Raw genomic sequence first — 24,758 nt, 5'->3', positions numbered from 1 at the left:
AAATACTAAGACTAATTATGTAATTCAATACTCTAGGTGTTTTTGGTGAGGAATTAATGAAATTTATATTATTAGGAAAAAAAATTAAGCCAAATAAGTGGCGATCGTAATGAAATACAAGCTATTACGATGGCTATTCATCAAAGTAATTGAATTGATATTCATGGTTTATAGCAATACAAGTAAACCGATCTCTAAATTTAATTTCTGTTGTTTGTTTTTTTTAATTTATATATATATGCTATATTTTTATAATCGTGAATTATTTCTTATATGACCTTGGTTTTAAACTCGTATTTTAATAATAACTTCAATGAATAAAAAATAAAATAACGGGTTATCGTTAATTAAAAAAAATTGAGGTTATTAAATTTCTAAATCATCATACTCAAAGAGAATGTGCTAAAAGATTTAATATTTCTAAAGGTACTGTTCACATGATTCATAAATTCAAAGAAGACATTATCAAACGGCATGCAAATAAAGGTGATTGTTTTATAATAGGTGTATTTCTTTACATTTTTTTATAACAAAATTTAAAAACGGTTCCAATTTAAAAATAAAATATTAAAAACTATTTTAATATTATTCCCAAACTCCTCTATGCCCTGTAATCTACAATGTTCTTCAAATGCAGTGATTTGCTAGTTTATCCAAATCAAGAAACTCCTCGAAAATATATTGAACATAAAATTTTCATACTCATCCAGAATGCTTAAAAAATTGGATCGGTGAAAAATTTATAATAAAAAAAGAGGTTTAAGAACTATTTTGACTCCCTGTAATTAATATGAGTGCCTTTCAATTTAAAATAAATAATTTAGTATTGTTGAACTTTTAAAAGTGGTTAAGAATATGGCAATTATTTAAATATATTAATAAGGTAATATTAATATTAAATAAAACTTTCAATAGTTGAAAATTATAAAAAGTTTACAAAATTCTTTCACAGAATGAAGTATTGAGGCATTTTAAACTAAATTTTGATAACAAATCCTTAGGGGAATAATCGAATCGCGCATATACCAATCTTGTTATTATCTTTTTTCGTATCATACTATCCCTTCCTATAATAAATAATGGCGAATCAAAGAAAGGATGATTTTCTCTTAATTCATCTTCTTTTAAATTTCTAAATAATTATAAACATAAAATTTAACTATAATCAAATGGACCTTTTCATCTCGGCTTGTTGTTTTTTATGTTGAAATGCTTTAATATCAAAATTTCGGTCTTCGCCTGTGCCTAAAGATATTTTTGATTTCGCATTTGCCTCATCTCTATTCAATTTGTTCGTTTCCAGCCCCGCTTTCTCATCAGATCTATATTTACGTTGTTTTAAATGCAGTGTATTTTTCCTAGAACAAAAATATTTATAAGTACATAAAATAAAAGCTCTCAAGATACCTCAAATTTTTTTCTTTTTTGTCTTTAAAAGTACCGATTCTTGGATATTTTGACCTACTACCTCTGTTGTAAAAGGACTGATTTAATTGCGAACTTTGATCTGATGGTCCATCCCTATACAATTCTTTCATCGGTGAATTAAATTTTATTATTGTATTTCGCATATCCTCGTATTTTCTGATGGGCACATAAACAGTTATACATATTAAGTTATATTATTTTAAATTAAATATAATTTTTAACTTGATAAATGCATCCAAAATTGATGGATCTCGTAAGGAAACTGTATTAGAATCTTGATCGTAGAATGGTCTGTTAATGTTAGCGTCCATAACTGTTTGAAACGCTAGAAAATATTTAATATTAAATTAATATTAAAATATTACCTGGTTTATTAAAGCGCTTATAGGGCAAAAAAATATCATCCTGTTCTTTTTGTTCATTTGATGTTATTTTAAATATATCTTCCCCTAACAATTTTTCTTCTTTACGTTTAATGTTCATGTCAATTTGGATAGTTTTGGTAGAAGCTTGATTGCATTTTACAAAAAGTCCTTTTACAGGATTTAATAAGATTGATATTTCAGAATTATCAATCATAAATTTTCGTAAGAAACTCTCTCGTATTTTTGGTAGTGAAAAGTCTGAGGTCATCCTATAAAAATATTAATCAATTTCAATATATTACAATATTTATACACGTAAATTAAAAAATGTGTATAAGAGTTTAAAATAATCCGGGAACTAACTTACGTCCAGCTATTTATAATGAAGCCATCAATCATATCATTAATAATTTAAATCATGTATTTTATATAATTTGTAAAAAAATAACACTTATATGTATATAATTGTTAAATAACAAACAACAAAAATTTTAATACCTGTGCAGTTTAATAAGTTGAGGATGAGGTGAAAATTTGTCAAATATTCGTAATCTCCAAGGTAATTGAGCTTCTTTGCCTGCTGTTTGTTCACTCAATTTTAGCTAAAATTTTTATGATTTAAATTTAAAAATTATAGTGAGTAATTGGAAAAGTTCTTCGAAAAGAAAATCTTCTAAAAAAACCACCAAATATAATTTTTAGAATAAAAGCTAACTGGTCCGATTTGAATATTTAATATAATCATTTTTGAGTCGTACTATGTAAAGAGTTTGAAAAAGGGAACATGAACCCTTTTATAACAATTTTACGACCTCCGTTATGTATTTTATTAATTTTTCATAATTTAATTCACTTAATAGTTGAATGCCTAACCATGAGAACATTCGTGGGAAAAAATAATGCGAGCATTCATGGGGTGAGTAAAAATAATTTAAGGGACAACATCTCAGTCTATTTTATTTTTCTCATATTTATAAAATATAAAAAAAATAATATTAACAAGATATTTATTTTACATTCAGCTATAGACATTACCCATATTTTAATGAAATGATCAACTTTTGAGAAATAAAAATAAAATTGAATTAATCATTCGTGATTCACCTTGGCTTATAAAAACGGAAAATTTAAACTTTTTTTGTTTAACCTATAATTTAAGACAAAGGTCGTTGCGGCCTGTCCCGAATAGGTTCGTGGACATTTTTGAACTGTTTTTATTTTTACATATAAAATATTGATCGTTCAAAGATGGATGGTAAATAAAGATCAAGGTTATGGTATGGTTATCAGATTTGTACAAATATCGGATAGAATGTGAAAAATTAGTAGCTCGGCACAGCCGTTGCTTTATAATATAGAAATCAGAAGTCAACATTTTATACCCGGTCCGGATTTGAATATAAATTCATTCAGACTACCTTATTTTTTAAGTTTGGCATGAATTAAATATATAAATTTTAGATAATTAACTGCACTGTAAATATTTCAAAGTCCGGGCCCTCTGATATAAATATAATGAACTAGAACATAATGAAGAATAATTAACTTGTTTCATTTTTTTGATATCTTCTTCAAGCTCAAGATTATCCAAAATTACTGCGACAAACAATGAAAGGACTATCTTTAATAGTTAAAATATTATCTTAAATATATTAATAAAATTGAACAATTATTACCAAGGTTACAAAGAGATGATAAAATGTAAAATATATTGCGACCAAGGGTGCAAAAGTGGATCCGATACTCCATAAAATTTCATCTAATAATTCAACCCATCCTTCTTGAGTTAAAATTTGAAACATAGACATAAAAGCCTAAAAATAAATGCATAGAAAATTATCTCCGATTTCATTAGTTTTAAATAAAAATATTTTATTCACTCCATTTAATTGGCCATATTATAAAAAAAAAATCTATTCCATACCACACTATAAAAATTTCCTATTATGATATATATAAATCATATGTCGACGAAATATAAAAAGAATATTGGAAAATGAACAAAACAAGTAAATAAATGTAAAATAGGAGGGGGGGGGGAGTGGAAGGAAAAGGGAAAAGCTAGTCATTTATAGGAACCTTGAAAACATAATCTGCTTTTAATGTTATATATAATTTATACTTTTTTAAAATTACAATTCACTTTGAAGCATAAGAAAAGGGATTTGATTGGCGGCCCTTCATTGCCACCCTAGTTCCATCCCCCCCCCCCCCGCTCCGTTTTGGCCGTTATATCCACGACACTATCCAATTAGACTATAATTATATAAAATTTTAAATATATCAATAACTCGTTAATAAGATTATCATATTAATGATATAATCATTAATTTTTAATTAAATTTCAAATAATTAAGTTTCTTACATAAGGAAAGGTGCTAAATTGTTTAAGATCCAAATAACAAAATAGTTGAAGACTAATGCTTGAGGCTATTATAAGCAGGCAAACGGTAAATAATATTAAACTTCCAAGTTTTTTTCCAGGTCCAAATATTTTGTTAACAAAATTTTCTAACATAGGAGATGCTTTAATTAATCTCACTATTCTTAGAACCTTAAACAAAATAAATTGATATTAAACAATTATTAAATATAAAATAAAATAGTCTTCTTTTTATTTGAACATGTATATATATTTTTACAATACAAATAGTATTCAGATTACATTTAGTATGTCAGTGGTAAGGTGTTGCACAACATATAATTTAAAAATTTATTTAAAAACAACGAATTAGAATAGTTTCAAATGATCTAATTAAAGTTTATAGTAATAAATACGAATAGTAAATTATTCAATTAGAGACTAATTTATTAAATACTTGATTTTTAAATAACAACAATGCAATATTATATAGATAAAAGTTTTTTAAAACTAATTTTATCGTTGTTCATTTTCAATAATAGCCTTGTTTAAACAAAATGAAAAATATCGTCGGTTTTACATTTTGACTCTTCTATCAATCTTTGTACGTAAAATTTTATATGTAGTTATATTTTAAACAAAAGATTAGCTTTAAGATTATTCCAATGATTTAATCATTTATCTTGGATAACTAATTTAGATGTTGCAATATATAGGAAAATATTTAAATAACACCGTTTTAAATTTTGCGTTTTAATCATTGTTTAAATGGTCATCATTAATGTCAGAGTGAATGATATCATCTGCTTTTATATATCTGCATGAATGAATAATTTAGCCATAGCCGAAATACTCCACCTAAGCTGAGAAACGATCCGAGGCAATTTAATAAATTAACTGATCCCATCAAATCTGCTAGCAATGGCCTCAAAATGTGAACAACCAGGGATAAACGAAGTTTACATAAATGTTGTAAAGTTATTTTCATTTTTATAACTTACTGTACATTATCTCTATCAACAGTTAACCAAAAGAAGCAACGATATAGAAATATAAAGTGGGCTATTACTAAATGGTCAAGATTGTTTCTGACCGGTCTAAGTTTGCATTGGAATTTGAGAGGTATTCGTAATTATGTGGTACGCAAGGCAAATAAAGCATTTTATCCTGATAAATTATAAATGGTTTGGAAAATTAAATATCTTAGCACTGCCAGGGAATGTTCGAGACAACGCCTATAAGAGTTCCGTTAGTTACTAGAACTAAAAGAACAATTCTAAATATTGACTTGACCCATATTAATATGTTATATCAATGAATCAAGCTATTTGACATATTCAACCTTTTTTTAAAACAAATTCTTGTTTAGATGTGCAATTATATGTATATTTATTATAATTATGACAATAAATAAAACATTTCATCCTATTTTAATAAAGTGTTTAGTATTGCATTGCACAAAGTAAAAACCGGTATTATTTCTAATTTTGGAAGTTATATGATTTTATTTTACTTTTATGGCAATTATGATTTTTTAAAAATAGGAAATATTCGATTAAATAATACTATTACAAAAATATAAAAAATTTTATTTGTAAAAATATTACAAATAGTAATATATTCGATTTAAACGAATCTAATATTCCTATTTTATTCTTATTCATTTTTAAACAGATCTCATGCAGATATGTTTAGATATTTTGACGTGGTTTTTCAGTAGCCTCCTATTTATATTATATTTATTTTGAAAGTTTCTCGCAATCGTTATTAAAATATATTATCGAGGATAGATTGGCACCTGTATATTCATTCCATGAAATAGATAAAAAGGCCGATTTTCATAAAGCAATTAAAATTTCTATGATGATTTAGTTTTGTATCAAAATTTAATAGCTCTAACTCATATAGATCTGGAGATATAAGCCTTTATATTCAAATTCACCACTATCTTGATTTATAAATCTCAAATTACTCAATAAATATTTCTGAACTCGATAGAGTTTTTAGCTGGTGAGTAGTTGTGTTTACAACTTATTTCTACAAAAAAGATTCTAATAAATCACAACAAAGGATCAAAAAATGACCCACAACCTGCACTATTTTGTGGGGAATTAATTAATTAAAAGTAAGCTTTTTAATATAAAAATAAAAACGTGCCCAAAATATATTTTTAGAAAAGTTTAAAAATTTAACATTACGCTTTAATTAAAATTTCTGAAACTTTTCTTTTAAAACAGATTTTAGATGCAACCTTAATAAATTTCTTATAAAATTTTTATCTCTAATTCAATCTTTAAAATTCTTATTTATATAATTACAAAAAAAATCATCTTATCCATGAAATGTTAAGCATGCTGAGTGATGGAGCCTTCGCCACTCCTTAGAGGAGGCGCAACAGCTTCATAAATTGGAAATCTAACATATCTTTGAAATAATAATGAACCTGAAAAACAGTGAAAAATTGAGTATGGTAAAAAATCGGTAAAATATGTATCGTGCTGCCCAGAGCGAGTATAAATTCAAATTTAAAAATTGATCTTTTAAAATATCCAGTAATTCCTATGCACCATATTTTGTATATCGCTTCAATGTCAAATATCAGTGTAAAAACGACCTAAATATTTAAAATGAATAAATAAAATTAGCAAATAGTTGTAATATTCAGAGTAGACTAGATAATTAATTTTAAATAGTTTTGTAAGAATTTTTATAAAATTAAGGTCCGGGGTCTATGGGTGGATCATTTATACATGCCTAAGGTTAATAAAATTACCAAATGGGAACCAAAAACCATATCAAATGAGTATATTATTCTATTGCATCATGTATTTTAAGACGTTAAAAACGGGACTAGTCCTCATACATAGTCTAAATAACCGTTGTTTTCATTAAAAGGACCTAGGTGACGCTAGGCCACCAGAAGAAGTCTGTTTTTAAATTAACAAGTATTGAAGTGCTCTATCTATATTTAAAAAAAAATCAGAAACCTGAAGTGCGGCCCTGAATAATTAATATACACAGGGAAAAATATTTTCATTTATTAACTATTTTTAATGTTTAGGAACCATTCAATTATCGATTATGCATCATTATCATTAATAATTTATGTTGAGATAGCAGAGGAGTATCTAGACACAAAAATGTAGCTGTATCTAGATATATTTTAATAAAAAGGATTTGTAAGTATCTAGATACTATTATATTTGTAATTAATTTAATAATATGTCCGAGTTTATATTACAAAAACAAAATAGTTAAAGATCAATATTTCTATCAGAGACCTGAAGGCCTGGCCCATTTTAATTTTTTAAATATACACGTGTCGGGCCGGGCAAAAATCTATTTAGCCAAATATTTTAAATAGTCATTAGCTATAAAAATTAAAATAATACATTTTTAAAAAATTCGGACTGGGCCTGTGAATTTTTAAAAAAAAAACCGAGCAGCCGTGCAAATAGTACATTTGCAGGTCTCTGAAAGAAATGAGTAAACTATAGAATTGTTAGGCTGTACCGCTAGTGGACTTTTATGAAAAATATCGGATCGACTAATATATTTTTTTAAATTTAACAATAGATTTTATGCATATTTTTATTTATATATATATATTATATATTTTTTTAAACTAATTTCCCTTTCTGGTAATAAATTTTCATAAATCCTATAAAAAAGTTTTATAAAATAAAAATGTTTATGTTTTTGCATTTTTTAACGATAGAAGAAGTAAATATTAATAAACTAATATAAAAGAAATTATTCATATTTTTGTGCATTATTTGAATATTCCAGAACTTATAGTAAATAAAAGTCTGCGAATTTTTGATTAATTAACAATATCAAGATTATATCTCCGATTGATCGTCTTGATTATTGGAGGATTAATGCTCAAAGATTTCAAACTTTGACAAACCTTCCACTTAAGTATTTGACATCTTTTGCCACAAGCGTTCCATCAGAATCAGCCTTCAGCACAGCTGGTGATATAGCTAGTGTTGTTAAACGGCTCGATTTGAGCCTATTTTTAAAACGGCGAACTCAATATTTTAAATAAAAACATCGCCTAAGCCTCGAGATTTCGTTAATAGATATCCAAATCAATGCCATCTAAGGCCAAAATTTTCAGACTTGCTTAAAATTTTTTTTAGATAAAATTTGGGTTAGGCGTTTTTAAGAATATACTCAAATCGAGCCGCTTAATAAAACTAGATATAGATAGCCCTCATATAGGAGAAACTTATTATCATATAAACTTGAGGGTATAAAGAAAAATATCCAATATTATAATTTTCATTATTTCATCATTTTATATTTATATAGATATTTAATTTGTTTACTTTTTACTCAAATAAAGATATATAGTTTGCTATACAGACTATGGTGAATTCCATATCAAATCAACCAAGGTTTCAACCCGACCCCTTTCAATTTTTTTTAAATTTTGCATACTGGTAGTATATACTATAACCAAGAAAAAAATGAAATTTTACCTCCCAAAAAGGCTTACCCGCTAAGATATGGGCGTTTAAAGCGCGGAAAAATGGTACATTTTTGACAAAAAGTGCCTCATTTATTTTCAAATATCTCGAGAAATAATTAAGTTAGAAAAATAATTTAAATTTTATTATGTAGCTTAATAATAGTTCTTTAATATGACATAAAAATAAATATGATATAAATATGATGAATCTCCAAAACCGGATGTATAAAACCGGAAATGGCCATAGAAAAAAAAGGTATTTTTTTTTTCAAAATTTTTTTTCTGTAGATAGATATAACACTGCTTTATATTTGTGCCAAATCCTAGCCTGGGATGAAAAAGGGTCTAGGAGTTATGACTCTTTATATGGCTTAATAAATTGATCAAAAATATCTTCATTTAATGAATACTTATGAAATAATGTTTATTTAAAAATTATGTCTAAATGATATGCCTTTACTTTTTTTTATTTATTACCATAAAACAATCTATCATAATTAAATTCAACAAATATCATCATATTTAATTGATAAATTCACATTCATATTGTAGTTTTCATAACCCCTAATGTGTAAGCTCTATAACTTTTACTTCATCTTAAAATCATAATCACAATTTTCATTTATATTAAAGAAAAATGAATTCTCCGAATCGAAAATAGTATTCTTAAACGGAAAAAATAATAAAATTATTATATTATTGGGAAAAAGAAACTAAATTATTATAAACTAAAAAAATAATAAAATCATATTATATTATTGGGAAAAAATGCAAGACCATGCACAGGGATTTCATTGGACAAATAATCAGTCCACTATTCACTCTTTTATCATTTATTATAGTCAGGACAACACTATAAAACATATAAGTTTAGTGGTGATATCAGATTGCTTAAAGCACAATGATCTTATTTTTAAAAGAAAGATTTGATACAATTTATTATTTTTATGATGGGCCGTAACCCAATATAAAAATAAAAAAAATTTCATAAATCTCTATAATCATGAATGTGATTTTGGTATAAAGGCCGAGTGGCATTTTTTTGCTACAGCTCATAGAAAAAGTCCGTGCGACAGTTTAGTAAGTATTAAAAAACGGCTAGCAGCTCGAGCTAGTTTGCAACGGCCATATCAAAACCATATTTTGACACCAATGGATTTATTCGACTTTGCAACAAATAATATACATGGAGTAAATTACATTTTTGTAAGCAATAATGAATACAATAATAAGGAAAATCATCTAGAAAGCAGATTTTTGAGAGGAAAAAGAATTCCGGGAACACAAATATACCATGCTTATATTCCCCTTGACGAAAATAAAATTAAATTCAAAATTTATTCCAATTCTTTAGATAATTTAATATATGATATATTGTAAACATAATTATGAATTATTATATTATATGTAATTATGCATTTCAGAAAAATAAAGTTATAAATTGGTTTAGAATTATTTTGTTAAGTAATTTTCAGTCACAATATGTTAACAATTAAAAATAAAAAAAAGTTAGGGCCTATCATTTAGACATAATTTTTAAAAAAACATTATTTCATAAGTATTCATTAAATGAAGATATTTTTGATCAATTTAAGCCATATAAAGAGTCATAACTCCTAGACCCTTTTTCATCCCAGGTTAGGATTTGGCACAAATATAAAGAAGTGTTATATCTATCTACAGAAAAAAAATTTTGAAAAAAAAAATACCTTTTTTTTCTATGGCCATTTCCGGTTTTATACATCCGGTTTTGGACATTCATCAAATTTATATCATATTTATTTTTATGTCATATTAAAGAACTATTATTAAGCTACATAATAAAATTTAAATTATTTTTCTAACTTAATTATTTCTCGAGATATTTGAAAATAAATGAGGCACATTTTGTCAAAAATGTACTATTTTTCCGCGCTTTAAACGCCCATATCTTAGCGAGTAAACCTTTTTGGGAGGTAAAATTTCATTTTATTCTTAGTTATAGTATATACTACCATTATGCAAAATTTAAGAAAAATTGAAGGGGGTCGGGTTGAGAATCGACTTTTTTTGGTTGATTTGATATGGAATTCACCATATATATATAGTGTACTAGCATATAAATTTATACTTATTATTTGCATTAAGGCTAAAATTAAAAAGTGAAAATTTTGATCATCATTAAAATAAATAATATGGAACTATATGTATAATATTTCTCTAAGGGTTATAACTTAATATAAGACTTTCTTTACTATATATCTTATAAATGAAAACCTTTTTACAAATTTAAAGACTATTTTTAGAATTTTAAAGCTTTGAGGCTGTATCCTAGGTCGGCTTAATTTGGATACTTAATTCCCTTTTAGTACAGGCTAAAAAATATTTGAACGAGGCACTTGGCTTATTTTAAGTAGGAACAAGTTCGTTTTTTTAAGTATACTTAAAAGCCATAATATGTCAATTTTTTTGTATGTGTCTTAATTGATTTTAGATCTAAATAGAGAGAAAATAGATAATAATTATAGAATAAAGATGCTACTCTGATTAGTAATATGAAATATATACAGCATATAAATATTTTTGTATTAAATTTAATTTCTAAGCATAAATAAACCTAAACATCGTGATATAATAAGTAAGCAACCAATCTCATTTGATTAACTTATAATATAAAACATTGTATTCCAATAACTCCCTAGCCCAGTACTGTTATGGTCTGCCTAGCAATCCGAGGTTTAGAGTTCATACTTTGCAAGATAAAATTTTTCCACATTTATTTTAAAAGATACAAAATTTTATAATAATATGGGATCTGTATAATTTTTTAAAATTTAATTAGTGTTGTTGAATTTGATAAAATGCAGAAAGACACAATAAGGAGACATTTTTTTTAAATATAACGACCGAATTACTTGTTACTTTTCAAGTTTCTTATTAAATATATTTCATTTATAAGATATCCCATATTAAAATTTTACCTGCAATTTTATAGTGAGCTTTATATGTAAATTTTTTTAACAATTTTTTTAACAATTTCTTTCTCTCTCTCAGAGACGCATTTCTTTATAACGTAAAGTAGAGGAAATCATCTGTGCTGATTAAGAAATATCCCAAATAAAGAAAAAATATATTAGATTTAGAATCGCAATGATAAAAATGGTTTCAAAATTCATTTAAGGAATTATTAAATGATGACACAATTCTATAAATATATGAGGATGGACATTTAAAATTTTAATTATATTCTATATGATTGCATCATTCATGCAACATATATCTCTATAAGATATTTAATGCAATCAAGAAAGAGTTGCTATTTCTCTTCTACGGTATATTTGCAAGTTTGCTCATATAAATATAATCTAAACTGATATGTACAATTGTTATAGAAAATTACATGAGTGGCATGCTTAAAATCTTAATTTTTTCTTACTTAATCTTAATCTCTTACGTTTTTGGCTATTTAGCCGATATTTAAAAGCTGGCTAAATAACCTGTTATTAAGTATTAAGCTAACCTAGGATACAGCCTTAGACTTTTTTTTAACTTTTAAGAGCCGGGATAAGTAAATATTTTGATTAAAAAACTTTAAAAAAATTTGCACACAAATTTTTATTATCCCATTACCTTATATCATATAAAATAATGGATAACAAATCAATATAAATATCGGTTCCGTTTAAAATAAATCGGATCGGTGAAGAATTGTGGATAGGTGCGACACTAGTTAAAATCACTGCTATTTTTTTTAATTATTATTAAATTCCTTTTGCTCTATAAATGCAAACAAAGTTGAAGTTTAAACTTTGACTGCGAATATTATTTAATTTAAATTAATTATTAGATAAAGCATTCCAATCTTTATCCGAAATGTCGCTAACTTTTTAAATAGTAAATTTTATTGGATCTAAAAATTTTAGTGCTTTCTTTTTAACTTGCACCTTTATAATGTAAGATTTTTATGTTAAACTAATCATTTTAAAACGATATTTCTTTATAAAGAATCGTAATTATAAAAGAATATACTTTTAGATATTAAATATAATTTTTTTTAAATTTGTTATTAAGGTAATAAATGGTGGGTGGGAACTATGTTAATTTTATTTTGTAAATTTAATATAATACACAAGTTGTAAGATTTTTATATATGTAATTAGTATAGTATTGTAACTTGAGCTAGATATTTATTTTTGTGTTGTCGAAATAAATAGGTTTTGTCTAGAATACCCGCTGCTATTATAGCGTCAATTATTATAAATAATATGATTCCGATGTTGAAATAAGGTGTATGGAGAACAATCTATTTTTAGAAAAATATATATAAAAAACAGTGGCGTCACTAGCCTTTACAATCTCCGGGGACTCAAAAAATTTTTTTGCTATTTTTGAAAATTATTTCGCCTTTTTATTAGAACATTTTCAAAATGACCTTCCTTTTTTAGGTGTTTTTTAAAAAAATTCAAAATTCTAAGGGGGCTTGAGCCTCAGTGCCCTCCCCTACTGACACTAGTGGGAAAAAATAATCATATGTTATAGGGCCTAATTTTCGTTTTTTAGATAAAATAAAGGAATTAATTTATTATATAGTAATAATTATTAACTTTTTCTATTAAAAATATGATAGAATAGGAATATCTTCACGAAACTGTCTAAATGTAAAAATTTTGTCATACTTTAAAAATATGTGGAGCATATCCACTATTTTGTTCCATTCCATTTTTGACTAATTTCCATTGATTATTAACTATCACAATGTGCTATTATAAAAATAAGAGTTTTATGAAATTAACAATAATATTTATACATGATCAACGGTAGTATACTGATTCGAAGCACGAAAACCCCACATTTGTTGAAATTGAACTCTTATTTCTGCAAAAGTTTCAGTGATAACGGCGATAAACACATTTTTCACCAGCCAAGCAAGAAAAAATATTAAAGAGACAAAGTAAAGTATGGCTCTCCAAGCTGGCAAACTATCTATCATTTTATACATTATAAAAGCCCATCCTTCTTGAGATCCACTCTCATAAACAGTGAAGAAGCTATTGACTTTATATTTATAGATTTAAAAAAAATTAAATATATATTAGCGCTTGCTTGACTATTTATTATTCGTCTTTTAAATATACAGGCACTCCCCACTTTTAACATAATTTTGTTTTTTATATCGTTTTTATTAAATAGTGTATATGTAGAGTCTTTAATTGTTAATGGGTATATTTGAAATATTTGACTGTATAAAATAGTCAATTTTTTAAAAAAAGGCCAAAAAAATCCTACCAAATTTATAGAGTATCATATGAGACTTGAAGAATATCATATGAAATTTGTAAAGTATATTTTAAATAATAATGTAAATGTATTCTTTAAACTAAATATTTATAACTTTAAAAAACTTCAAAAATTCTAATTCAAACTCATATAAAGTCAGCTCAAGATAAACGAATTCTATTCTTGGCGATGTTATTGGTACCCTCCGTTTGGCCAGCTTCAGGAAATATTGCTTTCGTTGGATGAATTTACTCACCTATATAGCTCTGTGTATCGCCCAGATAATAATATGACTTCTCCTGACTCTGCTTGTGCCCCCCCCCGATAATTTTCACTCAAATCCTTTACAAATGCATATCCACTGGCTTTGATCTGCGTCCTTCCCTCTTTCTTAATTTAATTGAAAAGATAAAGAAAAATACTAATAATTTATTAACAGGTCTTACCTTTTTTCAATAAAATTTTAACCGATACCTTCCCATCTGTTATTAGCCCTTTATTTAATGGGGCTCGTCTGATGGTCTTAACTAACCCAGCGGGATGCGCTCCATGACTGCCAGTTCCCTATTTGAAAAAATAGTAGCTAAGAGAATCATAGAGAATAAATCCTAATCAGTTTGGTTAAGGCTGATGTGATATCGCTTCCCATACTATTGGGATTTTCAAATATGGCCTCATGTTTATCTGATTTAAAACACCTTGTCGCGATATTTTCCTCCTTTATTTTTATAGCCAATACCTACAGTTCGGTTATCATATCATCAAGAGGGCATCTCGGTGTTAACACTATAATATCTATCTCAAAAGATAGGTTAAATTCAGATGTAAATTTATGGTATTAAATTTATGGTATCTGGATGATGGCGCATTTTGCAGTTTCTTCGCCAATATTCTAGATATCAATATCATTATAGACAATTATTCTTTCAAACTGAGAGTTGTTGGTAATTTTTCTTTTTATTATTGTAAAAAATTTTATTTTTATCTATATAAATAAAATATACTTAAAATTTTCCAAAAAATAGTGGTATCATATGGACCACCTTCCCCACTTCTAACAGGAGTCATGGAAATTTTTAAATAATGATTTAAAATCTTATTTTTTTAAATTTAACATTGGAAAATTTGAAAATAATAAATGTCAGAACTCCTGTTTCAAGTTTAAATAGTGTATAACTTACGTGTATTAAATTGTAATTATTAAAAATATACTAAATTTAACATTTTGATGGTTTCAATAAAAATCATTTAAGTATTAAATTCATATTTAATATTTTGTAAGTGGTTTCCAAACTCATTATCGCCTAAAAGGGTTAAATATTAATAAATAAATAAATATTTTTTTCTCTCGTTCAACCTTCTTGCTCTTCATATAATCCCAGGCTTCAGATTCACCTCATCCCAAAAACTTAATCCTCTTAGATTCTACAATACATTTTCACCTCGAATCATTTTACATCAGAATTGATAACAATTTTTTACATATTTGGTCTATTATTGATCTTCCTTTTAAGGTTCTAAATATGCATAATCAAATATTTTACCTTCTAAAAATCCTACCTTTTGCCCAAGAACACTTTTATATCTCGGACCTCGCCGCTATTAATAACGCCTCCCTACTATTCGATTTTGAAAATAATTTCAAAAAAAATTTAAACGTATAATCAATTTAAACTTCTCAGAAAAGAACTGGCAGTCGATTTCTCCAAAAATGGGAGGTCTAGGTGTCATACATTTTTCCCATAGCAGAGCCTATATATTATTTCCTTTCATCGTTTATTATATTTGTCAAAAGTATCCAAACAATGACAGACTTTTCGACAACCCCACCAAACCATGGAGAAGAAATGTTATCTTCTCTTATGATTGTTCCAATCGTTTTTCGCTCATAAATCACCTTCCTCTCTCTTTTATCCAGGATAAATAATTATGAGTTGTTATTGGCCTCTGATTTACAAAAATATTTTCACTCACATTTGCATAAACTGCAAGGGTTCGTTAAGGCGCCATTAACGTGTTTAAAAACATGTGAATTTAATATTATCTGAATATCTTTCTTCTGCCGGATTGAGTTCCCGAATGAACTCTTCTATCAATTCCTCATCGATCGTAAAAGGCCCGATTTAGCTACTTCTTTAGTTGAAAAGCAGTAATATCAAAACATGAGATTTTTCCCCGAAACCTCAGTATCGACCTAATTTTACAACAGGAAGTCAACAAAATTAATATATATTCCGTCTGGCTAATAGCCAGCACCCTTGACCATAAAACTCCTAAAGGCCAAAATTCACAAAAGGAGTTTAACTTTTTATGCCCGAACTTTTCGTCCTTATTTTCTTATATTATTTACCCATCATTTTAAATATATTTTCATGAGATTTTAATAGTATTTTATATTCTTACCATAATTTAATTTGCACTTTATATTTTATAACTTTCATGAGATTTTACTTTAAAAATTTTGTAAACTGTTCAAATTTCAAATGACAATTTGAAAAAGATTACATAATACATTCCAAGTTTATGATTTTTATATAGATCCAAACTGAAATAAAGTTGTTATAAAAAACTCGTTTATAAACATTAATATCGCAATGAATGATCGAAAGTCTGCTAAGCACGCCTATATTTAATTCGAGCTTAAATGATAAAATTTCAAATATGGTTTAAAAAACTATATTTTATGATAAGGTTAATAACAAAAAATTCACAAATTTTTAAGTCGAAATGTAAAACTTTTTCTAAATTATAATTGAAGTTTTAATTTAAGAGAAAAAAATCAGAGTTATCTGATTAATATAATACTGGTTGAGTTGAGAAATCCAATATTTAAATTAAAATGTTTTATGTATATAATTTTACAAAAATTATTGAATCCATCAAATCCCCCAAGACCATATGGTAAATTTAACTCCATGCATTTCATTCCACGAGGACAATGATAACCGAAATTTGGATTTGGTGAACAATACGAATGAGGAATCGAAAAAGAATTTATCGTAATGACGCTTAAATACAAATGGGAAATATATTTTATGAGTACGATAGGAATTATGCTATAAATTATATATGTTTTAACTAAAATTGGTAAATAAGTATGTTAAAAATCTAATCAAAATTTAGATATATAAAAAAAACTTCGCTAAGCCTCGAGATGGTGGAAAGAAGACCAAATTATGAAATTTCGAGGCTTAATTAAAATATTTTTAGCAAAAATCTTGATTCGTTATTTTTTTTAAAAGCATTTAAATTGAGGTTTTCAGACAACACTACCATATCGGACTTTTGCCCATATAGTTTAGGAGTTATTTATCTATTTGTATTGAAGGATTTTTTAAAAAATTAAAATTTTTACTTTTTGGGTTTTCTAATTATAACTTTTTAAGATATTTAAATTTGATTATTTTTGAAAGTTTGGATTAGGAAAAGAAATATATTTTGTATTTATACTTAGTCATTGGCAGAGCTAAGATTTTTTGGGAGTTGGGTGCCCTTCATAAATTTTATTGGAGAATATAGGACCAATTGCGGGTAATTTTGATTTAACACTTCTTTTAATGCATTTTTATGAAATAATTAATTATAATCCTTATTTTGACAAAATATTTTATTGTTTATAATGATATATAGTGCTCCTATGATGAAGAGGAGAACGGGAGGGGGGGGGGGGGTAGTGGGATATTTTATATCACCCGATATTTACAATAGGGAGTTTCCGTTTTGTGCCCCTTGGGCTAAACCTTTGCCTTAGGAAACCTGCAAGAGAACATTTTGACTGAACCCTTTTTAAAAATATTACTGACCCAACCCGGCTATAATTTTTTTTTTGAATTACCATAACCTACTAACTCAACCCGAAAATCAAAATATAAAAAAATTTAGCCTAAAATTTTTTTTTTTTAGTATGTAATAAGAAGTTATCAAAAAATTGTAAATTATTATACAATGAAACCATGATTTATTGATATAACTTTTAAATTCAAAATTATATTATATTCCAAGCCCAACTCATCCAAAAAAAAATATTTTCCCGAATAGACCTAACCCTAAATAAAAATTAATTATAATAACTCGACCCAACCTACGGATCGGATCAGTGAGTGAGGTCGAGGCAGACCACTATTTAGAAATAATTGTCAAAATATATTGAATTTTGGCAAAACTGAATGGGGTTAAAAAATATTAGTGACGTTCAATTTATATTTAATATATTTAAAATTCAATTACCTATCTGGCTGGGTATCATTTGTTACGCAGTGATGTTTTATTTTACCAAAAAATTGAACACCGTTCATAGCGTATAACGACATAAAAAATAGGAAGAATAATGTCACATTGTAAACTTGTTGACTTGATCGTCTATTTTTAGCAAATATTCATATTAGATTGGTACTATATATTATATCTTATCTTATCTGATTTCTTATATTATATTATATTGATAATTTTTTGGAATTAAACTGCTTCTTTTATATTTTAATACAATAGCCTAAAAATGATACATAAAAAAGCGGTGATTATCCAAGAGCAGAAACAGAGGTGCACCGATAACACAGTTTGGTATCAGTGGCATTGTTCAGTATCGGTATTGGACGATACTTTCGATTTTACCCGAGTGGTTGACTTAAAAATAATAATTGACCTTTATATTTAACAAAATATTGTTCACATTAGCTATGAATATATATTATATAAATTATAACCTTATAGGAAGGAAAGTAGGTACTGGTAATTTTATTTCCTATTTCTTTTTATTTATTTACTTTTATAAATTTCATAATAAATAATAAACTACAAATAAATAAAAAATAATCTTAATGTTGAATTACATCTTTGCTTTATAAATATACTATATTTTTATTTTTTAGGTATGCCAGATCGATATACCTTCTTAGTATCGGTTTAGATATCTGCTAAAAAATGTGTATCGCTATATCTGTTTGAAAGCTCATTCTCCAAAATATTTAGGGTGTTGTTATTTAGGAGTAACAATAAAACTAATTAGGTCTACGTTATTCGCCTTGGCCATTCTTGAACTAATATGTTGAATGCTGATATAAGAGAATTGAAGACTGTAAAAATTTGACTGCATTTAGAGAGTTAAATTACAGCAAAACGTATTGAGTTAACATTTGAAAAACCAAGTTGATGGAAAAATAACTAAGTTTAACCTACTTAACCAAGGTTTAGTACTATTAGCCAACAAAAATATCTAAATAGTTGCTGTCGCAAAAAATGACTATGGCTATTTAAATAAGTATGAATAATAGCCATAGTCAATTAAAATAATTATAACTAATAACCATAATCAATTTTATAGATCGGCTATTAGCTTTTTTAAATTTTCAAAAGAAAAACTATCGCCTATTGAAAGCGACTAGTCAACCCTCATCTATAGTTATGAACTGAACAAGGAAGGCAAGACCAGGCAAGGCCTGAAATGGGTATTTCTCCAGGTCGCTAAAAAATGTATAAAATTTTAAAAAGATAAATAACTTGAAAATTTGATTGATCCTATTTTTAGGTAGTTGAAATTTTAACAATGGACTAAACAATCTTATTATTATTAATGGTCTTGGACATCTTAAAATTGACCATGGTTTGCCAAATTTGACTATTTTCATTATTTCCACCATCTTTATTTAGAGCTATAATATATTTTTAAATAATTAAGCATACTTGTAGAATTAGTGATGACCAAAGACAAATAACCATAACTAAATCAAAACGAGTCCATTTATTTTTCCAGCATAATGTAGGGTTCTTTTGATATTTAATAAAGATACAATAAAAAAATTAGAAAATAGTTAATGATCTTGATATTCGTTTAAATTTTTAATACTCACTTTATTATTTATTTACCTTTTCCGATAACTTTTGAAAAAGCTCAATTGTAAATATGAGTGAACAAAAGATATCCACGCCAAATGTCAAATAGGTAAGAAACGGATAATGTGTTAGAGTTACTGGAGTGTTTATACAAACTGATAGAAGCGATAAAATGGCTGATACACGTATTATTGCGCTATAAATGGGACCTTTAATCCATGAGTTATTGTTTTTAAAATCCCTAAAATTTTCGGTTAAACCAATCAATTCAGGGTAGATGCTTGGTTCACGAAGCAAGCTTTGTTTTCTAGCCAAGGCGGAAAACACTGCAGCACTAGCCCTTAAAATCATCATAAAGGGATAATATTAAATATATTTTAGTAATTTCAATTAAAAAATAATAGTTACGATTACATAAAGATAAAGATAACATTTTAAAAAAATGTGCAAAAATTATTGTATATCCTAATTATTAGAGTTGTTAAAGATATTTTTAAAATAGCTCTAGATATAAACATCACCTAAAAATGGATCTAGATACAGGTACATCGGCTAAAAACCTATCTAGATATCGATACAATTGGAAAAATGTAAATAGATATAATTTTTATCATCTAAGTCAACTTAATAGACTAGAGTAATTTAGTCTATTTATGTATAATCAATAATGATAAATATTAATCATAAATAAGAATTAATAATTATTATTATTTTCTTTTATTTCTTAAAAATATATAAAAATAAAACTAATTCAAAAACAAAAAAATTAAATTATATGATTTTGAAATTTCAACTATATCATAAACCAGTCAGAAAAGAGAAAAACTAAATGAAACTACTTCATAAATTTTTTTTAAAATAATTTTAAAATTTAATTTTGATAATATTGATCAGAGACCTGCAGGCCCGGCCCTAAGCCCGGCCCGGGCAGGGCCGTATTTTAAATTTTTTAAATATACCCGGGCCGGGCCGGGCCGGGCTGGGCCTAAAAAAAATTTTTTAAACATATCCGGGCCGGGCTTAAAAAATTTTTTTTTAAATATATCCGGGCCGGGCTTAAGATTGTTAAACCCGGGCCGGGCCTTAATATTTTTTATAAAAATTTTTACATTATGAGTTAATGAAGATTATATTATATTATAGTTATGATTAATATAATATTGGGTGATGGTTAACACTACCTAACAACCCGCAGATCGATCTAATTATTAATTTCCTGCAAATTTATTAAAAGTATTAATATATTTTTTTATAATTCATATCTAAATTTTTACAACATATTTTACCAAAACAATCAAATAAAGGAATATCTTAAATAAGCCCCAATATTCAAGTATTATTAATATATTTTTTTATAATTCATATCTAAATTTTTAGAATATATTTTACCAAAACAATCAAATAAAGGATTATCACTTCTTAAAGTTTGTAATTGATTTTACTTAATATAAAGCATTTTTTAATTGAAAAATTTGTTTTACACAAGTATCATTTTATTTCTCTTTTTCTCTGTCCCAAATTCAAGCAATTACGTATGTAGTCAGGGACAGATCGCAAAATGACGGAAAACTATATAAAAGATTATATTAAACAAGAGGCTCAGGAAGTAAATGAAATACCATCGACCAGTCAAATTACGACTGTTGTTAATCAAACTGAATCGTTTTATGACAAATGGGGCGATGGTAATTCTGGTAATATGTCAATACCCGATGATGAATATTATAATTACATAAATAATAGATAAAACATTTAAGGTGGATAATTTGTTAGAGTGGTGGGCGGCTCATCAAAGCGAATTTCCAATTTTAGCAAAATTGGCAATTCCTGCTTTAAGTGCAAGCTGTGAGCGGAATTTTTCCACTACTGGGAGAATTCTTGAAGAAAGAAGAAGTAATCTTCAACCTGAAAAGGTAGATATGCTTCTCTTTCTTCATGATAATTTGTGAATTTTTAATATCTTTCTTGAGTATAGGGTTTCGTCAATCATGCTGGTTTTTTAATTTGCAAACTGTCAAATATTTATTGCACTTATTATATTTACCTTGAGTCATGAAAGTTTTTAATCCAACATTTTTCATTATTTTTTTTTACAATATTATATAATACAATTATCTTCTTTTGTTAAAAATTTATATTATAAAATAAATTATATTAATATTGTGCAATTAGATTATATTTTCAAAATACTATTTATTATAGCGATTTATTTTTATTTTATAAATTAAATAGTAAATTAAATCAGAGTTGTTAAAGTAGCGCGCTACTTGTAGCGCGCTACTTAGCGCGCTATCTTTTTTGGTAGCTATAGCTAATAGCCACTACTTTTTTAAAATTATTTAATTTTTTAGCGCGCTACTTTTTTTAAAAGTAGCTAAGTAGCGCGCTACTTCGCTACTTTTAAAAATATAATGAATGTAAGTATAAACATGAAAATTTAAATATAATATCATAATTAATTATAATTTTTATAATTTATTATTTAATTTTGAAATTTAAATATGTTTTCAATTTTTAATTTATATTTTCAATCTGTGTTAATAATCTAAAATGGCATCGTCCATGGATATCCAAATCCTTGAAAGTGATTCAGATATGGAAGATTCAATGGAAGAAAATGTACTTAATAGCTCTAATAACGTTTTTCCATTCCCTAAATTTGAAAAAATTTTTTAAATAAATATTAAAACAAAATCTGGATTCAAATTCATGTGCTTAAAATGTAAAAAAAATATATCATCAAATCAATCGAGTAGCTATAACCTGAAGAAACACCTAAAGGTAAATTGTTATTTTTAAATTATAATATTATTTATTTTATTAGACTGTTCACGCCAATTGCTATAAGGAAATAGAGAAACATATAAAAAATTTTGGTATAGGAGAATCTTCATTCAAAAAGACAAATACTATCCAAACCAAATTAACTGATAATAAACATGCCAATATTTCACAAAAATTGGCTGATAAAGTAATTGTTGATTTTATTATTGACACAATTCAGCCATTGTCCTTGGTTGATAATCCATCATTTACTATGATGATTAAAACTTTATTCCCTGGCACAACAGTTTTATGTCGCCAGACACTTATGAATAAAATAGCCGACAACTTCAAAGTGATGAAAGATGCTCTAATAGTAGAGTTATCAGATATACCTTATGTATGTACCACGGCAGATAGTTGGACACATAACAGAAGGTAAAAACTTATTTATATTTACAAATTGATCTGATTAAATATTTTTAGAGCTTATTTGGGAATCACAGGCCATTGGTTAGACCCTAGGACTTTAAAAAGAAGATCTGTATCCTTAGCCCTTAAAAGGATTATAGGATGCCAGACATATGACGTACTTGCAAATAAAATTATTGACATCCACAAGTATTTTAGGATTCATAATAAAGTTTGCAAGATGGTTACTGATATGGGTCTAACTACCTGAAGGCATTTAGGTTATATCACAAATTTATTTATAATATTTATTTTAAGTTATGATTTTTATCAGAATGGAATGGTTATTATTTAATCTATAAAATATTTAGTATTTTAATATTTCACATTATTTACAGAATTTTTATTAACTAAATACACACATATTTTAGTAATATTATGATTATCATAATTTATATCAAATTATAAATAAAATTAGTGAAATTAACTAATAAAATATAAAACAGAGGTGGATTATTTCATTAATTTTTATTGTAAAGTATCTAACATTTAATAAGATATGGTTATTGACAGAGTTGGGCAGGTCCTCCAGAAAAAGAATCTAGATACAGATACAGATTCTTTTAAAAAAATGAATCTTAGACACGATACTAGTATCTTTTTCAAATAATCAAAAAGATACAAGATAAAAGATTCTTGTATCTTTTACTAAATTAGAGTAACTTAAATACAAGATACTTTTAAATTATCATTACCAATTAAATTAGAATAGTTTATAAAATACAGTTTTCATTATTTATTTGTGAAGAACATAGCATACACATATAAGAATGAATATTTGCAATAATTAATAAAATATTTATTGATGAATTAATCATAATAACCAGGGATTAATAATATTAATTTTTGCCCTTTAATAGCTTAAACAGGGAAGGGAGAGTAGTATATTTATTTGAAGTTAAAAATGTGCAAATAAGAAAAAAAATTAAATCAAATGATTTATTAGAATTTGCAGGTTATTTTCTGTGTTGTTTTAAATATAGCTTATATTAGGAGTATATGGATAAAAACATCAACGCGATAGGCTAATGGCTAAGCTGAATAATCTTACTCCAACAAACATAGATTGCCGAGTATCTACCACGAAGATATCCTCAAATAATTTTTTTGAAATTAAAGATGATTTAATAGAAAATCCAATTGATCTTTTTTTTCAAACAAAAAATATTGAAATGAATATTTTTGATAATTTTTCATATATTAAAAATTTATATATAAAATTTAATACCCCCTTGCCCTCAAGTGCTAGTGTCGAGAGATTATTTAGTAAAGCAAAGCTTATACTTTCTGATCGTCGTTCTAGACTTGGGGATGATAATATTGAAATGATATTATTATTAAAATGCAACAAATTAAAATAAATATTTATTTATATTGCTTATTTTTTTATAATCTAAACTAACTATATTTTTATATTTATAAATGTTGATTTTTATATATTATTTATTATACATTTACATTATAAGCAAAAAAAAAATTAAAAAAATTTGTTTCATTTGTTTCTAAATTTTTTTTTATAAAAAGTAGCTAAAGCTATTTTGAAAAAGTAGCTAATAGCGCGCTACTTTTTTTCACAAATAGCGAAAGCGGTAGCGCGCTACTTTTTTTGACAAATAGCTATTACGGTAGCGCGCTACTTTTAAAAATAGCGTTTAACAACTCTGTTAAATACAATATATTATATTCTCAAAATATTTTCCATTTTTATAAATTAAATATTAGTTTTATTTTTTTTAAATGTAATATAAAATATAGTATATGACAAATATTATTACCATTTTTATGAATATTAGTTTTATTTTTATAA

General features: G+C 26.2%; 1 protein-coding gene and 1 long non-coding RNA gene across 2 annotated transcripts in view; one reads left to right on the top strand and one right to left on the bottom strand.

Moving 5' to 3' along the window:
* The window catches only part of LOC135930386 (sodium leak channel NALCN-like), an 82,956-nt gene that overhangs the window by 23,803 nt on the left and 34,395 nt on the right, over positions 1 to 24,758 (bottom strand). The window contains exons 2-19 of the mRNA XM_065467181.1: positions 19,751 to 20,057; positions 19,568 to 19,651; positions 19,385 to 19,524; positions 18,116 to 18,247; positions 16,751 to 16,896; positions 13,419 to 13,666; positions 13,288 to 13,371; positions 12,786 to 12,914; positions 6,599 to 6,769; positions 4,159 to 4,347; positions 3,470 to 3,607; positions 3,340 to 3,414; positions 2,292 to 2,395; positions 1,794 to 2,062; positions 1,651 to 1,753; positions 1,408 to 1,584; positions 1,176 to 1,358; positions 938 to 1,132 (exon numbers count right to left, since the gene is read on the bottom strand). Coding sequence (XP_065323253.1) covers positions 938 to 1,132; positions 1,176 to 1,358; positions 1,408 to 1,584; positions 1,651 to 1,753; positions 1,794 to 2,062; positions 2,292 to 2,395; positions 3,340 to 3,414; positions 3,470 to 3,607; positions 4,159 to 4,347; positions 6,599 to 6,769; positions 12,786 to 12,914; positions 13,288 to 13,371; positions 13,419 to 13,666; positions 16,751 to 16,896; positions 18,116 to 18,247; positions 19,385 to 19,524; positions 19,568 to 19,651; positions 19,751 to 20,057 — 2,874 coding nt within the window. The remainder of the gene's footprint in view (positions 1 to 937; positions 1,133 to 1,175; positions 1,359 to 1,407; positions 1,585 to 1,650; positions 1,754 to 1,793; positions 2,063 to 2,291; positions 2,396 to 3,339; positions 3,415 to 3,469; positions 3,608 to 4,158; positions 4,348 to 6,598; positions 6,770 to 12,785; positions 12,915 to 13,287; positions 13,372 to 13,418; positions 13,667 to 16,750; positions 16,897 to 18,115; positions 18,248 to 19,384; positions 19,525 to 19,567; positions 19,652 to 19,750; positions 20,058 to 24,758) is intronic.
* LOC135930387 (uncharacterized) lies at positions 388 to 18,564 on the top strand. The gene is made up of 3 exons (XR_010572755.1): positions 388 to 486; positions 16,782 to 16,927; positions 18,377 to 18,564. It is a non-coding gene; the product is annotated as an uncharacterized LOC135930387 (long non-coding RNA).

Source organism: Gordionus sp. m RMFG-2023, chromosome 5 (genome assembly GCF_954871325.1).
Source record: "Gordionus sp. m RMFG-2023 chromosome 5, tfGorSpeb1-WG-v2, whole genome shotgun sequence".
In the NCBI taxonomy this organism is placed as follows: domain Eukaryota; kingdom Metazoa; phylum Nematomorpha; class Gordioida; order Chordodea; family Parachordodidae; genus Gordionus; species Gordionus sp. m RMFG-2023.
This window is presented reverse-complemented; position numbering and strand designations above follow the sequence as displayed.